We start from the raw sequence: 17,337 nt of genomic DNA on the forward strand, positions 1-17,337 counted from the left end.
TGTAGATATTTCAGTAAAAGTAAGAAGTTACCTAGTAAAACGTACGGCTCTATATCACTGTATTGCTTTAGAAAAGCCTTTATTCAAAATTATCATTACAATTACTATTAATGTTACCGTTATATGGCACCAAACTTTTATAACAATGAGTTTCATATTGCCGCGTAGATGAAGATAGCGAAGACAATGTGAAAGCCAAATGAAGTGAATGCTCGTTAGTCTCAACTCGAGATCTTTATTCAGAACCACGAATGAACGTTACATGTACTTATATACAACTTGAGAAAGTGCTGGAACTTTCCAGACTTGGAAAGATACAGAAATTAATAGAAGATTCGAGAAAATACGGGTAACAGTAGAAACGAAATTTTAGTAAAATTCACTTTGTCCTAGTCAGGATTTGAACTCGGGTCGCTCGTGTGGGAGGCGAGAATTCTACCACTGAGCCACCGTTATCCACGGATGAAAAGTGCGAACTTCGCTACAAAATCATTTAATAGGGAAATTGCCTAAAATTTACTGTTTTTTGCTCATAACTTTTTTTCTAAAGAACAAATATGGTCAAACAAAGTAATGGGACCTAAGTTGAGCCATCCCCTATCCATTAAAGAAAGAATCATCAAAATCGGTTCACTAGGTGAGACGCTATGAGTGGACAAACAAAAAAAAAAAAAACATACATACGGTATGAATTGATAACCGCCTCCTTTTTGAAGTCGGTTAAAAATCGATTTCGCTTGAAGAGTCGATTCCACCGAAAGGGACGTAAAGTGAGAAGTGCGGGTGGGATGCAGATACTATAGAGCAATATCAAATTTCCCCCTCGCTGTGCTTTACGTTGGTTGAAACATTCGGAGAGGATATGTTTAGAAAATGATATTTTCGTATTGCATGCAGATGATTTATTAACATTAATATTAGCAGAAGAATATATTTTTAAATTCCTTAAATTCTAAGATTAACAAGCATACTTTTTAAAATGGCAGTTAAAGGAAATTCGTTCTATTATTGTGCGAGCGCAAAGACAAGTGATAAGGGGGAAAAATTGAAATAAATATTTCAAGGTATGATATTTTATTTAAAACTAGTGGTACCAGCACGGCTTTGCCTGTAATAGAAAATTAAATGATTTCTGGTTCGTCTGTATTTTTACAAATAATGTATGGTGAATTTTCTCGCCAATTGGCTTGTGCCCTTGTTACGGTTCCACGTTATGATAATTTCGTAATTTACTCGTCCATCTAATGATAATTTTGTTCTTAAAATTGGAATAGAAAAAGAACCAGATCGAATTTTCGAAAAATCGCTTCAAGCTGCACACCCCCATGCTACAAACTAACTTTGTGTCAAATTTCAAGAAAATCGGCCGAACCGTCTAGGCGCTATGCGCATCACAGAGATCCTGACAGACAGAGATCCAGACAGAGAGAGATCCTGACAGAGAGACTTTCAGCTCTATTATTAGTAAAGACATTCATTAAGCAACATGAGCTTAGAAATGTATTGAATTTCTGTTTTGAATAAGTAAATAAAAACGAAAAGCAATATTGCGCCTCAGAAATTAATTTTTTAAAATATGAAGATATTTTAGAAGAGCAAAATTGTTAACCTACTTATGTCAAAATATTTCCTTTGTAGAATTTTAAACATTCGGCGGAAAATACTTTCCTCGATGGTCAATTGTAAGATTTCTTATGAAAAACCGGTGAAACATCAGGAAAATTTCAGAAAGTGTTGTCAATCAATGTAAGAGTTTTAAATACGAAGGACGAGTTCAACAAAAGGCTGCTTTTCAGAAACTCGCGTTTGATAAGTTTTCCCTTAAGGGGACACTGGACCTTGAAAACAAACTTTTGTAATTATTGATGGATTTGCATGAAATGTTAACCATATACTTTAAACACTAGTACAAGCTTAATTATAAAATTTCATTAAAAAATTTTAATTAGAATACCAATTATTTAAAAAAATGTAAATAACCTTAACAAAACTTTGAAAAGTCCCTTGCGTAATTATTTTGATTTCACAACACTGAAACTTATTTTAAGTCATTCTCTATGCTATAATAAATAAAACAAAACTCACAAAATTGTCCTCATATTCAAATAAATTCAAAAAATAAAAATTTCAAAAATTTGAGAAACATTTCTTCTTTTTGAACGTCCAGTGTCCCCTTAATCATAAACACAGTCACCTTAGTATCATTCGCTGCATCTAAAATTGCCCCAGTAGACTCACTGAAGAGTCTAGATATGAATGGCTGCAAAAAGGCTCAGTGTTGACCTGTATTTGCAACACTTAAAATGAGCATCAGATATTCATTTTTTTTTTTTTTTTAATATTTAGTTAGAATGCATTAAGATCTTAATCACGCCGTGATCTTTTTTGCCTTTTTTTTCTCTAAGGTACTAAATAATTTAATTGACTGCTTTGATATTGTTAACTCGATACAACTTGCTGCTCCAAATAGGACTTTTAGGTGTCGTTCATGTTTTAAAAATATTTTTACCATATTTATCTAGGTTGATAATTTTGGTCTTTCTAAACTTTACAAACTTTTTAACATTTACTGTCTCGATTTAGATCTTTTTTACATATCATTTTAATTTTAATTCGAGACGTTTTAACACTTTAAATGTGTGATTTGTTTTAACTGCTATTTTTATACTATTTTTGCCACTGTAATTGGATTTTCTCTGTAGTGTGCAATACTTTTAATAAATAAATGAAAAATATGCTTTTATTGCAGGTACCACCCCATCAACATCTGTGTTTAGTATGACTGCCATAGAGGAAAAAGGGTATTTCTACTCAGGAGGTAATTGAAAGTGTGGTGTATCTTTTATAACAATAGAATTATAGAAGTGAAACGTTTTATGCAAGGGCTTTGAAATTCTGATCCACAACCTTTTGTGGGAGTACTAGTTGTTTTTGAAATGTTACCAAAAACAATGAAAAATAATATCATTTATAAAATTAAAATACTTGCGCTACTTAATTGCTGCCAAAAACAATGAAAAATAACAGTGGTTATAAAATTAGTTTTGTTATAAAAAAAAATAATTAATTTCAAGGCTGAACGTGGATTTTGGACATTCTAAACTGTTCGAACAATGCAAGTTTTGAAGATTCATTTAATTCAAGTCAAGTCATCAGTTTGAAAGCGTAATCCACATTACTTTAGTCCAGACTTGATATTAGTTTGTTAATTTTTATTAACAAATTTAGCTTTATAATGGGGTCATTTCCAAAATTTTAGAAGTGTTTTTTTCTGAAAGAGCATGCTTAAAAACATAGGATCTGACCATTTCTTAATAAATTTGTTTGGGTCTAATATTTTTTAAAAATTACTTAAATCGGAGCTCTTTCATTGTTTACGGCTTCTGCCGATGATATCACAAACGATGCAATGTCATTCAGTGTTGCCATTCACAGTGTAAAATATTTAATTCGCATCTTTACTCACGTGTATTGGCAACGATATGGTTGACAGCAAGCGTAGAGAGCAATATTTAATTCGCTTCTTGATTATCATAACGTGGAAACGTTGTAGAAAGATGCGGCAAAGTACATCATTTGTGACGTAATCAAGACCACGCCTTGTTTGAAAAATCGGACATCTTAAAAAATTAATTAAAAAAACTGTTAGAAAAATAAAAAGGTTTTCTGGGTCCATGTTTTTTTTTTTTTCTCATTCTATCCATTTCAGTGATTAAAAGTAGTACTTTTGACTGAAGGAAACCACCCCATTACCATTATTTTTCATCGTTTTTGACAGCAAATAAAAAACGGATTTCGAGTATTGTATATAGTTTTCTTGTTATTTATAATATCCTTTCTTCATTAAATTGTACAATTTTGTGTGGCGTGAGAAAAAAACGTGTGGGTCAAGTAAGGTTAGATAAAAGTTTAACTTCTATCGCGTGTCTTTACGACACACATTTTTGTAAATCTATATTTTATTACTCAAACTAGAAAATCTACTGTTTAATTGATAAAAATGCTTTTAAAAATGTTCAAAACCTTCTCAATTTTATTTGCAAGCACAAATCTTTATTTTTCCCCTCACGGAAATAAAGAAAAATAAATATTTAGGATCTGAAAATTTCAAATTTTTTGTGAACAGGTATTGTTATTTTTGTTTTCCTGTTAAAAACTTTAACTGTAATGAAATTCAAAAAAAAAAAAAAAAAAAAGACGAGTTATGTTTTCCACTAATTTACTAAAGTCAACAATTTACTGATTATGATATGATCACATTACCAATTGTGACATTTTATACTGATCACGACTTTGTTACTGCACCAGTATATTTTTAATCATTCTTATTTCAAATCAAGATTGTTTTTGAAAAATATGTTGTTTCTAAAATGTTAAATAACTTATCATTTTGTAATTAATTATCCTTATTGTTTATATTTTTGAAGTAAAACCATTTTCTCTTCAAAATTGTACTCAAAAAAAAAAAATCATTTATATGTTTTTTTTTAATTGCAATCAACCTTAATTATGTACACAAAATGTTGATTTTGATGGTGTTACTCAGGGACGGCTCGTAGGAGGGGCCGGAGGGTGCCTGGGTCCCCTCACTATTTCCAGACAATAATTTATACTTTATTTATTTTCCTTTTTTTTTTTTTTTTTTGTATGTGTGTGTGTGTGTGTGTGCGCGCGTATGTGATAGAAATTTATGAAAAAAAGGATTGTAGTCTGTTCCTGCGCATAACCCGCGGATTGTCTGTTAAACAAGTGTAAAGTTAATGAGGTACGGATTATACGCTGCCGCGGATTATCTGCTCTTTTTTCTCCCTCAATACCAACGCATTGAACCCTAATATTTACAGCAGGATTCGCCAGAGACCGTTGCCCTGCCTGTATTCTGTTTATTTTACATAGCTTGAATGTTCAGGCTATGTAAAATAAACAATATACAGTAAGGGAAGAAGTCTATATTTGCAAAAGGTTAGACCGTTTCCTCCTTTCTTGACTCTTTGCCATCAAGTAATTAGCATACGATAATGATAATTTAGAGTTTAAAATGAATTTAATTGTATCTATTTAACACAAATATTTATATTAAGAAAGTTTAAATATTAAAAAGAACGGGAAGGGGAGGATGCGAGTGCACCCATGATCTGGCCCCTTCACTTTTTCAAGCCACGAGCCGCCACTGGTGTTCTGTATTTTGTGTTGTGAAAATTTCAATCAAGTAAGCTGTTGTTCCGGGTTTCATTGTTGGACGGCGATGGAAAGTCACTCCACATCTCCCACCAAACCGAGAAGGTCTTATTACCATTCGGGGGAGAAGTGGAGGAGTTGTCTTCAGTTGTCTATATTTTATTGTACATTTTCGATGGATAATCTGTTCCAGATCCTATTATTCGAGAATGGTCTCTGGTGAAGACAAACTACTGGCCTTTCATTCTGTGTGCTTCCTATGTGTTTTTCGTCAAGCGACTGGGTCCTCATTTCATGAAAAATAGGAAACCTTTCGACCTGCGTCGTCTGATGGTAGTTTACAATATGTTTCTAGTGGCTGCTTACTCCACGTGCATGTTCAAGGTAACTTTCCCGCTCTCTTTTCATTTATACAGTCGGACCCCGGTTTAACAAACCTCTAATTAAAGAATATCGCGATTTAGCGAAATTTTCTCTTTCGCCGACTAAAATGAAGGCAAAACCCCCTATTTACCGATTAATAAACCATGAATTAAAAAATTATTTTAACAGCAAAAAAAAAACTTTTTTTGAGCAATCACGATTGCTTATTGTTTTCATTTGACTGTTTTGATGTCCTATGATTTTATTTTCCCGCCAGCACCCTCTGCAGCATCACCGTCGACAGGCTCCTCACGATGCTGCTCCTATAGCAAAAGCCGTCTCCCGGTTGCGTCAATATCCTACACTTACACGCATACATACACGCACGTACACACACACATAAACACATACACATACATACATACGCCTACACACATATACACAAACACATATCCACACACAAACACATGCACACACAAAAACACATACATACACACGCATACATACAGACACCTACACATACACTCACACCTACACACAACTACCCACACACTCATGCCTGCACACAGACACAAACACATATGCCTACACACACATACACATACCGCCCTACACACAAACACACATACCCCCACACACACATAAATACACACACACTCATGATTGATAAAAACATACTTTGAATTCAACAGGTCAAAATTCAAATTAATTTTCAAATTTTTTTTTTTTTTCATTTGAGTTAGGAAAGATTGTATTGTTTTCCAAATCATACATCCACCTTGTCCGAAGCAGAAAAAGACTTTTCTTGGAATCAGTCATTTTTAACGGGCGAGAGGGCAACCATTGAATGGCGATTTTGATGCAGAAGGGCGATAAGGATACTCCCTTCAAAACTTATATTTTTAAACGCTTTACATGGCCTGGAAATTAAAAACATATCTCATGCAGCAGGACGTAAATGGCACAAAGTCGAAAGGGAACTATTTCGAGTCAAGTATCAAGGAAATTGTCAGACATCTACTACTCGGTACTTCAAAATTTCAAATTAACTAGTGAAAGTCAAATTAACTAGTCGCGGAATGCTGAATAAAAAGTACCCTTTGTAATAATGGATATTTTTGTGCAGTTGCTTATTAGGGCTTTTAGATAAGGTGAGTGGCATTTTTTTCTCACTTCGATATTACGATTAGCCCCGATTTAACGTATAAAAGCTTCGGTCCCGATGAATTCGTTAAATCCGTATGTTCTTATATCTCTATGAACTAGGGAAATATAAATAGTAAGTAATTCTACATTTTCTACGAAAAGATATCTACGATGATATTGTTGAGTAAATGGTATACCAGAACGAAATAACCTGATTTAACCCCGCACTAATTACTCGCGATACAATCTAATGTACCGAACCATTTGTCTTTACAGTTTGAAGCGGATTTCAGCTTTGAACCGTAAAAGCCGGCATTCCGTTTTAAACTCAATCAATTTCCAAATCATTTGGGCTACCTTACAGAATCAGTCTAATAGTATTGCCCCACCAACGACCTGCAAGCCAAATGTAAGTCGTGAAATCGATCCATGTGGCCCGTTGTTATCATCGAGAAGTAATAAAAAGTAGAGAGAATGAAGCCTTCAATTCTTGAGGAAAGGGTCCCAACTCACGTGATAAATTTGAAAGTGAAGTATTGGAAGAAATCAAGTTTCTTCAACTCATTTCACGTAAAACTTGTCTCCCATTCGTCGAAGTTGAACCATGTAACTTGAGACCTTTGCTTCAGCCGTTTCCTAAGTCAATGATTGGACGTGCTCCCTCCAGTTATTAATTCCTGCTCTGAGGTTGTTATGTTCAATGTAATGAACAGCAAAATATATTCTGGGACTTTCCGAGACAACAAGTAATCTTTATTCGATATTACGAATTACTTTTAAAAATTTGAAGCCAAATGGCTAGAAATTGGTTCTTAAAACTTAAATGGAAACTTTATATCCATAAAATAAGCATATAGTGATGATAAAAACAGTTCTTAGTTCGTAATTTTCCTTCCCTTTCCGCGTTTCTTCATGATTTATTATGAGAAGGTTTAAAATTTTTTAATTTTATATGTGTTCTGGCCTACGAGATTCATCTTAGTATGAGGTGCGGTCCTCAGGTTAAAAAGAAAAAAGGTTAAGCACCACATTCTTAATGAACACCATAGGCCTAATTGATCGATTCAAGCTTTTTTTCTATTGACAGCTTACGGAGCACGATTAGTGTTTGTTGAATGAGTACACTTCTATTTATATTGAATCGACATTTCACACAAGTTTCCACTTGGGATGCATTCGGAAACAAGGATCGGTCGCCTGGGTGCCACCGCAAGCGTTCGGAAACGCTTGCGGTGGAACCGGTGACGTTACTTAAACACGTTCGGAAACACAGCTGTCGTTTTCTGGCGGTCGACCTGGTAGCAACCTGTCGCACCGCTGTCTGGAAGCGGTTAGCGAGCTCACAAACGTCACAAAGTCTGTGATGGCTAATCCGGTCGTGTTTCACGTTTTGATCATAACGCACATTTACAATTACAAAAGTTCTGCTTTGATTGGAGCGTCGTTTGCTGCTGAACTAGAACTACCGTGGTGTAACCACAAGCGTTCGGAAACACAGTTGTTCTACCATGCTTCCTAGAGAAATACCAGATACGTCATAACCACACCGAACTAACGGCGCGGTGTTAACCGGAGGATTAATCAAGGCTGCGATGCAGTCTTGGTTGCCTGCTTGTTGGTAATTTTTAATGCGTCATTTTTTTTTAATCAACGGCTTTCTAGAACTGATGGTGAGTCATTGCATATGTGATAAACAATAATAAATTTCTTTCTAGTGTAATTATATTTTCCGTTTTTACAGCTTGCTTACATATTCTTCACAACAGATGTTACAAAAACACTTTGCAATCCTACGAAGGTGTTAAGAAATCATTATACATATACGGTAATTATATTTTTCATTTTCAACTTTATTTTGCCTTATTTCATTGCATTTTTTGCTCAAAGCATGATTCATTACAATTTAGCTCAAATTTTCTAAACTTCCTTTATGGAAAATTTGAAGTACATAGAATCGCTTATGTGAAAGCACTTTTTTTCGCAAGCTGTAATTTTCGCTTAGTTGACGATATCGGTGATTTTGTGAGCTGAAAATTTCGCGATGTACAGAATCAAAAGTTGATTATGTATCTAAAGTTAAAATATTTCGCGATGCTTAAGTTTTCGTGATTACAACAAACTTGTGAAAATCACGAAAATTATAGACTCGCGGAAACATGTGCTTTTACAGTTATTCCCGCAAGAATTTTTTCTTCGATTGTTGAAAATGCTATGACTAAAAAAATAATAGTTTAAAAAACTAAAAGAAACACGCTTTAGTAGCAAAATGAACTAAAAAGGAAAAAATAATCTTTGGATGAAAGTATATAAAGTAATTGACCAAACACTAAATTTTACTGTCATAAAAAAAAAGCGTGGGGGGCTGCCTATTTACATTTTTGCATGGATAACAAGTAGAAGAAATTTAAGACAACTAATAAGAAGCCACCGACGCTCTTTTTCTATTACAGTAAAATTAAGTGTTTGGTCACTTACTTTATACACTGACTACCAAAGAATATTTGGACACTTGTGATAGAAAAGAAAAACTAACTTTATTCAAAATCAATAGTTGGTAGAGCCTCCACGAGAGGCAATTACAGCGTGGGCATACTTTCCACAAGTCTTTGTATGAAAGCTAGTGGTATTTTCTTCCACTCAGCTTGGAGAAGGCATAGAAGTTCCTTCACCGATTTTGCACGGGGAGTGCACCCCTGAATTCGGCGGTGCAACTCGTCCCAGAGATTCTCGATAGGGTTCAGGTCTGGGCTCTGGGCAGGCCAGTCCATTCGATGAACTCCATTGGCACCATACCAAGCTCGTGTTAACGTCGAAACATGACAACTGGCATTGTCGTCCTGAAAGTAACAGGGGTAAGTAACCCATAAAACTGCCACTACGTAGGAAGCAGTAGGCATGGAAAATGTACTAATTTTCAGTTTACCGTTTTCGCATTTTTTTACCAATAGCATATCTCCGCCTCACAGTATCAGTAAAATATCTTAGTGTTATTTCTGGGATTAGATATCTTACTGTTGCGACGACATTATTAGTCAAACTATACAAACGTAATTTATTCTTCTTATGTTCAATTCATCCATAGAAAACATAGAATGTAGTTATTAAAAATTTCTGCTTTGATATTAAATAATGATTTTGACAAAATATTTGTGTCTCTTTAGGCATGTAGGACAGTATGGGTAATTTATTTGCTGAAATACATCGAATTTGCCGACACAGTAAGTTTTTCTACTCCTCCTTCTTGAGAAAAAAAAATCTTTTCTACGTGTTTATTTTTCATTAATTATTCAAGCCTTTTAAAAATTGATTCTTTAAACAATAAGAAATTCAAGAAAATTATTTTTAGATAAATTGTGTGTCTGGACTTAAACTGTGCCTTTTGCTTTTGCTTATTTATTCATTCCTTTATTTAAATTTTTTTTAAGTCGTGATCTCACAAATTTTTCTTGAACAAAATAAATTAAAATTCCGTTTTTTCGTGAGCCTCCTTAGCTTTGAAATAAATTATTAAACCAGAAACTCAGAGTCTAGAGGAACAGGATACATATAGACGGTTTATAACACTGTGCGGCAAAAAAAAAAAAAAAAAACATTAAAACTGCTTCTCACATAATTCTCGCCAAATATATTTTAAAAAGACCCCTTGAATCCTAATATGATTCCCGTTTCCCCCTTACATGTCCCACTTATCGGTAATGGAGCTCCTCAATATTTTGCAGTTTTCCATAGTTTTAAAGAGATTATAGTTTTTACTTATTTATTATTTTTTACTTATTTTTTTGGAGGGAAAGGGAGCATTATATTGGCCATTAACACTCTTCTGAAGGGCTAGAGTGATGAAAAGTTCTAAAACATGAACATTTGGAGCCAGTCGGGAGACTCATGGGGGTATGCCCCTCTAAAACATTTTCAAAATCATCGCAACCGATCTTTTTTTCAAAGGGTTTGTCTTACAAATTTTTTACTTATTTTCAGCATAAAACCACAGAATAGACCTCATGCCTATGTGCTGTATGTCCGAAAAAAAATGTTTACGCAATGAAATTTAAAAAAAATATATTGGAAGCATCGCAATGTGCATAGTCAAAGTCGCATCTTTAGTAAAGTACCTTCCCGTATTCTGCCGTGGTCAGGTAAACGGCAGTATCTGTAGAAATGAGTTTTTGGGATATTTGAAGGAATGTGTGTTGGATTCAATACAGTAGATTCTCGTTTTACGCGGGTTTATTTTACGCGGTTTAAGATTTCACACCTTTATTTTATTTTACGCGGATGAGTTTCGGTTTCACGCGGATGCGGCAATGTAAACATATAACATTTTTTTCTTTTTCAAAATCCAAACTCCTAAAGATTGCAGATTACACGTAATAAACTGCATTTTGGTGTGCTAATAACCGAACTTGGGCCTCTAGAGACATTTCATGCGATTGGTTCCAGAGCTCTTTCCAGAATTAAAGTTATTAAACTCACACAGTTCAGAACTCACTGGAAGAATAGCATTTAAGAGTGACAAAGGAGGCCAAAACCAACGAGGGTACCGACTTCGGTGACACACAACCAAAAACGTTCACATTGAAAATTTTGAGCCATTCCTAGACAATAGAAATGATCTTTCTGATTTGTTAGTGAAGGAAGATTCTATCGTGGAAATGACGCAAGTGATCATGGACGCGTTAATGCTCTGCGAATAATTACAGAGAAAAATTCTTAATGACCGCCAAAAGACTATCATGGCCAGCTCCTCTTTATAAACTCAACACGAAATTAGTTTATGTTTTCTTTATGCATATTGTGCATAAAAATCGATATAAGTACACATTAAACTTAAACATTAATGTTTTTACTTACCATTTTGGGGTCGCACTGGCTCCATTGTTAATCATTTCTTGACATAGTGAAACACAGAATTAAAGACTGGATGGAATTCCAAGTGCCGCCAGTTCTTATACTAATCTTTATACATTTGAACTGTTATTACAAGTCATATTTCTTGCTCGTGTATTAAATCCTTTAAATTACATAACCATATATCAACATTTATCATCTTCAGGTATTTGGTTATGATGAAGAACATAAAATGTATTTGGTCTTGCTATTTCAGATATTTTTCGTTCTTCGGAAAAAATATCATTTGGTCACAAATCTTCATGTTATTCATCACGGGGTCTTGCCTCTGCTATTCTGGAGTGGCTTGAGAACAGAAACGAGTGAGTATTGACTTTGAAATACTCATTTATTTTCCTTTTTTTTCTCTATAAATAGTTGATTCGTATTATTATAATAGAAAATTATTTAGCTTAAATATTTGATTCTATAATACATTTGGCTCTCTGTTTAACGACGCTCTATTTAACGACTTTCTCTATATAACGACGTCTTTTCACAGTCCCAGATGGTCCACTGTAGTGTTAAAAGCATTCTACTTAAGGATGTTTTCTACTTAAGGAGGATTTTTTGTGGTCCCTTGAAAGTCGTTAAACAGAGAGTCAACTGTAGTTAATTATTTATTTGTTACATTAATCTGTAAGATAATTTAAAACGTTCTCAATGTCTCTTTCTTTTCTTTTTTTTTGAATCGGAAGTTACTTCTGACGAGAATAGTCATATCAAAGAGGCTTAGATATTGAGCATGAAATCTAAAATGTTGGTGGCAAGTGCATAAATATTCGAATTTTATAACACTATGTCCGTAGGAATTGGTTCGATCAGAGCCAAATTCTAAGAGAGCATAAATTTAAAAGAGAAAATAAAGAAGGGAGAAGTAAAAATATTTTTAATGTACAATCACCCCCATTTTGGTTAGACCAGTATTTACTGGTTAATTTGAAATAGACAAAATATAAAATTCAAAAAAGATTTCTGTAATATAAGTTAGGGTAACGGCACCGGTAACAGACATGCTTAAGACATCACTCTCAGGTTAACTCAATTTTCTGAGCCTTTTATGTATTTAGACTTTCTAAACTAATTTTCTCTCATGCAACTACATCTCAACTAATGTTTGGCTGCTTATGGATCCTCTGAACGAGTTAATTCTATTTTTATTTGCTCAATCTCGAAAAAAGATCCGACACAAATAACAGACGCCGATGAATCTGATGATATCCAGTAACAGAGAGGATACGGAGAGGATAAGTAATGGACAAAATTTTCTTTTTCTCTTCAAAATATGTAAAATTTCTTTAGTTTTAGAACTAAAGCCTCGTTAAATTCAAATGAACATGAAACACCGGCTGACGTCGTGGTAGCTGTTCATAACCTTCCACCACTGCCTTGTAAATGCAAACTGGCTCAGAAAATTCACTCTGATATCACTAGTGACTAGATGGTTTTGCCTGACTAGATGGTTTTGCCGTATTCATGGGCACAGCAATATCAGTTTTTATCCGGCTTATTATTTAAATTGAAACTTATGACTCTCTGTTACTGGACCCCTGTATATTACTGGTGTCCTTACACTAAATATATTTATTTTTAAATAATTTTTGTTCGTTAAATTCCTTACGTGGCATTATAAAAAAATTGTTTAAGATTAAAGTACTTGTATAATACTCATGTTATGAAAAACGTACTAGTTTCTGTGGTGTTGCGGGTAACGAGTTTGCTGATGCTGTTACTAAATCTGAATCTAACTTTCCACAAACAGATCCTCCTGTTCGCTAAAATGACATCAAAAGCTTTACAGAGCCTTTTACCAAACTATTGTTATGTGTTGAATTTTTGGAAAATAATGTTTTGGAAAATATTTGTTACAAAAACTTATAACGGTTTTCTTTCAGGGGGCTTCAGAGTTATTCTCATCTATATAAATTCCACTGTTCATGCTATAATGTACACATATTACGGGTTGGCTGCCATCGGCCCTCAAGTACAGAAATACTTGTGGTGGAAGGAGCATTTAACCAGACTTCAAATGGTGAGTATTTTAATGGGTAGTTAACAGAAATTTCAGAAGCTTGTATTGAAAAAAATACTCTCTCTGTCTCAAATTAGTCGTTACATTTAGGTCAAAAATTTTGTCCACATTTGAATTTTTTGTTTTATGCAACATTAGAATATTGTTGTTCTAAATATTGATACTGATGATTTTAATAATTTGTTTAAACATTTTTTTTAAAGAAAATTCAGGGTGCTATACTATCAATCAACATGTACTTTCTAAGCATTCGCTCCTTCCCTCCTTAAATGAGTACCCAATTAGTTGCAAAATCCAGGATTAAGCCACGCTTCATTTCACAAGGACTCTTCCACCAGTAATCACAAATAACTACCTTTCAGATAATGAATCTTGAACATTTGAAAGCAAACTGCTCTTTCTCCTATACCGGTGGTAGTAGAATCTTTGAAAAATGAAACGGGACTTAAGAATGCGAATTCTCCGGTATTTCTGATACTGATTTGGTACTGATTTAATTAGGGATTGCTTGGTAAGGAAATATTGTTCATGGACAGTATAGCGCCCTGAAATCTAGCGTTTAAACCAAAAAAATCACGGAATTATCATTATCAATAATTACATAAATATTCAAATGTCGCAACTAGTTTCTGAAAGAGGGAGTATGACATTTATCATATCCACTGGATAGCATCCATAGATTTCAGTATAAAACCCTGAAATCAAACGTTCAAACAAATTCTCGAAATTATCAGGATCAATAATTACATAAATATTCGAATGTAGCAACTAGTTTCTGAAGGAGGGAGTATAACATTTTTAAAAAAAGCTTTGCATCTTTTCCTTCCATTGAGTAAAACTCGCCTTGATAATCAAGCATCATTAAAAATGAAAATTTTCCGCAGACAAAGTTTTTATTATTTTTAAAGACTTGCTTTTTAATTACAAACTAGCTACGACGCTCAGCTTTGCACGGCCTACCTCGAAAATAAAGGTTATGTCAAGTGACGCGTGTTCAACAATTATGCTTCTAATCCAGTCAATAAAGGTTTCGTGTCGCAACTAATTTAGGGAAAGCTAAATTTTTGCAGGTTGTTAGTACATAAAGTATACACTAAAAAAATATAAAGTCCCGATCCTGACCCCTCCTGCTTCCCCCACCCCCCACCTTCTCCAAAACATTGCAAGAGAAGTACTATGATTATACGCTTTTCGTGTTGCAACTACTTAAGAGAAAGCTGCTGAGTTTCGGCAGGATGTTAGTACATAATGTATTCTTTAAAAAAGTACAAAGTCCCGACTCCCACCACTCTTTCTCCCCCCCCCCTCATCCCCTCCGAAACACTGCAAAAACAGTACTATGATTGTACGCTTTCCCTGTCGCAACTAATTAAGAGAAAGCTGAATTTTTGCAGGATGTTAGTACGTAATGTATTCTTTAAAAAAGTACAAAATCTCGATCCCAAACCCCTATTGCTTTCATCCCCACCTTCTCTGAAACATTGCAAGAGCAGTACTATGATTATGCGCTTTTCGTGTCGCAACTAATTTGGGGAAAGCAGATGTTTTTCAAGATGTTAGTACAAAAAGTATACACTAAAATAAGACAAAGTCCTGACCCCAACCCCTCTTTCTCCCCCCTCCCTTCCGAAACATTGCAAGAGCAGTACTATGATTATACGCTTTTCGTGTTGCAACTACTTAAGAGAAAGTTGCTGAGTTTTGGCAGGATGTTAGTACATAATGTATTCTTTTAAAAAGTACAAAGTCCCGACTCCCACCACTCTTTCTCCCCCCCCCCCCATCCCCTCCGAAACACTGCAAAAACAGTACTATGATAGTACGCTTTTCGTGTCGCAACTAATTAAGAGAAAGCTGAATTTTTGCAGGATGTGAGTACGTAATGTATTCTTTAAAAAAGTACAAAGTCTCGATCCCAAACCCCTATTGCTTTCATCCCCACCCCCTCTGAAACATTGCAAGAGCAGTACTATGATTATGCGCTTTTCGTGTCGCAACTAAGTTGGGGAAAGCAGATGTTTTTCAAGATGTTAGTACAAAAAGTATACACTAAAATAAGATAAAGTCCCGACCCGCACCCCTCTCTCTCCCCCCTCCCTTCCGAAACATTGCAAGAGCAGTACTATGATTATACGCTTTTCGTGTTGCAACCAGGGCTGCGGAGTCGGAAGGAAAATGGCCGACTCCGACCCCGACTCCGACTCCTGGATTTTGAAACGCCCGACTCCGATTCCAACTCCGACTCCGACTCCGGATTTTTTTTAAATTTTTTTTAATTGTATTTTTTAAACTCCCTCTCTCCATTCAAGGGAAGGGGGAAAACCTCTTAACAGAGATTGAAATATTAATTCCTTTTTATGAAAATTTAGCATTTTGTTTTTTATTGTAAACCCAAGACGTCATACAACGTTAGAAATTCAATTTAAAAATCAAACTTTCCAATAGTTACGAGTTAAAAAGTGAGATGACTTAAAAATCCCTTTTAAAAATTTTGAAAATGATTATCTGTAATTTGCCCCCCTTTAATGTTTAACAAATATATATTGATCAAATCGTGTGCTTTCAATTTTTGAAAGCTGTAACTTGAGAGAAAAAAAACTTTTTTTCTAAATCCAAGTTCTTGAGAGGGAGTGGTTTGCCCCTGGTGATATCCATCTAGTAGATGACACCCAAAGTTAATTTCAGAGTTTATAAAAAATATAATGACTTTAATTCTGAAAATTTTCACGAATATATTTTAAATTATATTTCATCAATAAAATTTCAACGAAAATTGGGCACATATGCGTCAGGAGCTAATTTTACACAAAACGCGGCGGTATACAAATTTGTACGAATAGCTTTTACTATACCTATATTTCATCTTCGCTAAATTTTTAATTTAAATTTTATTGGCTGCTTTAGAATTAACCTAAACATGAAGATTTTAAGATTAACTGAAATTCTTGAGTGTTGTAATCAAGAAATTTTTTACTTATTTTGTTCCATACTTTTTAGTGAGAACCAAGCTTATAGAAATAGTTTTAATAAAGAAAAAAACATAGATTATTTGATCGGATCTTATGGATTCGTGCTTTCGCGCCAGAACTTCTTTGAATTTGCCGATCACCCTTAAAAATTTCAACCTTAGCTACGGGCCTCGACTTACTAATTTGTTACGTTTCTTTAACTATTTTATAACTGAGATCGAACAAAACACTATATTTCTATTTTTATTTGAAAGTGATTACTTGAAAATGTTAGGCAACAAAACCGTTTGCTGACAGTTGCTATTAGTTAAGTTAAAAAGCAAGCTAACTAGGGGACGGCTACAGAAAGTTCGGTAAGCATTCAAGCTAGCTGATTGCCATAATGGCAGATATTTTCTCATTAGTATCTTTTTATACATGTAATCGAACCAATTGGTAATCAATTTTTAAAAAATGCAAGGAGAGTCAGTGAAAAGGAAAGAAAAAAAGAAGCCCGGAGTCGGAGTCGGAGTCGGCATGTTTTCCAACGACTCCGACTCCGACTCCTTTATTCCAAAATCAGTCCGACTCCGACTCTTCGACTCCGACTCCGACTCCGACTCCACAGCCCTGGTTGCAACTACTTAAGAGAAAGCTGCTGAGTTTTGGCAAGATGTTAGTACATAATGTATTCTTTAAAAAAGTATAAAGTCCCGACTCCCACCACTCTTTCTCCCCCCCCCCCTCATCCCCTCCGAAACACTGCAAAAACAGTACTATGATTGT

General features: G+C 34.6%; 1 protein-coding gene across 2 annotated transcripts in view; it reads left to right on the plus strand.

The window, feature by feature from the left end:
• Positions 1-17,337, plus strand: part of LOC129217579 (elongation of very long chain fatty acids protein 7-like) — a 37,541-nt gene that overhangs the window by 12,711 nt on the left and 7,493 nt on the right. For both annotated transcript variants that reach the window (XM_054851906.1, XM_054851905.1), the window contains exons 2-7: positions 2,750-2,818; positions 5,372-5,562; positions 8,429-8,512; positions 9,849-9,905; positions 11,789-11,894; positions 13,467-13,603. In XM_054851906.1, coding sequence (XP_054707881.1) covers positions 2,779-2,818; positions 5,372-5,562; positions 8,429-8,512; positions 9,849-9,905; positions 11,789-11,894; positions 13,467-13,603 — 615 coding nt within the window. In that variant the 5' untranslated portion in view covers positions 2,750-2,778. The remainder of the gene's footprint in view (positions 1-2,749; positions 2,819-5,371; positions 5,563-8,428; positions 8,513-9,848; positions 9,906-11,788; positions 11,895-13,466; positions 13,604-17,337) is intronic.

The sequence above is a fragment of the Uloborus diversus genome, chromosome 2 (genome assembly GCF_026930045.1).
Source record: "Uloborus diversus isolate 005 chromosome 2, Udiv.v.3.1, whole genome shotgun sequence".
Lineage (NCBI taxonomy): Eukaryota > Metazoa > Arthropoda > Arachnida > Araneae > Uloboridae > Uloborus > Uloborus diversus.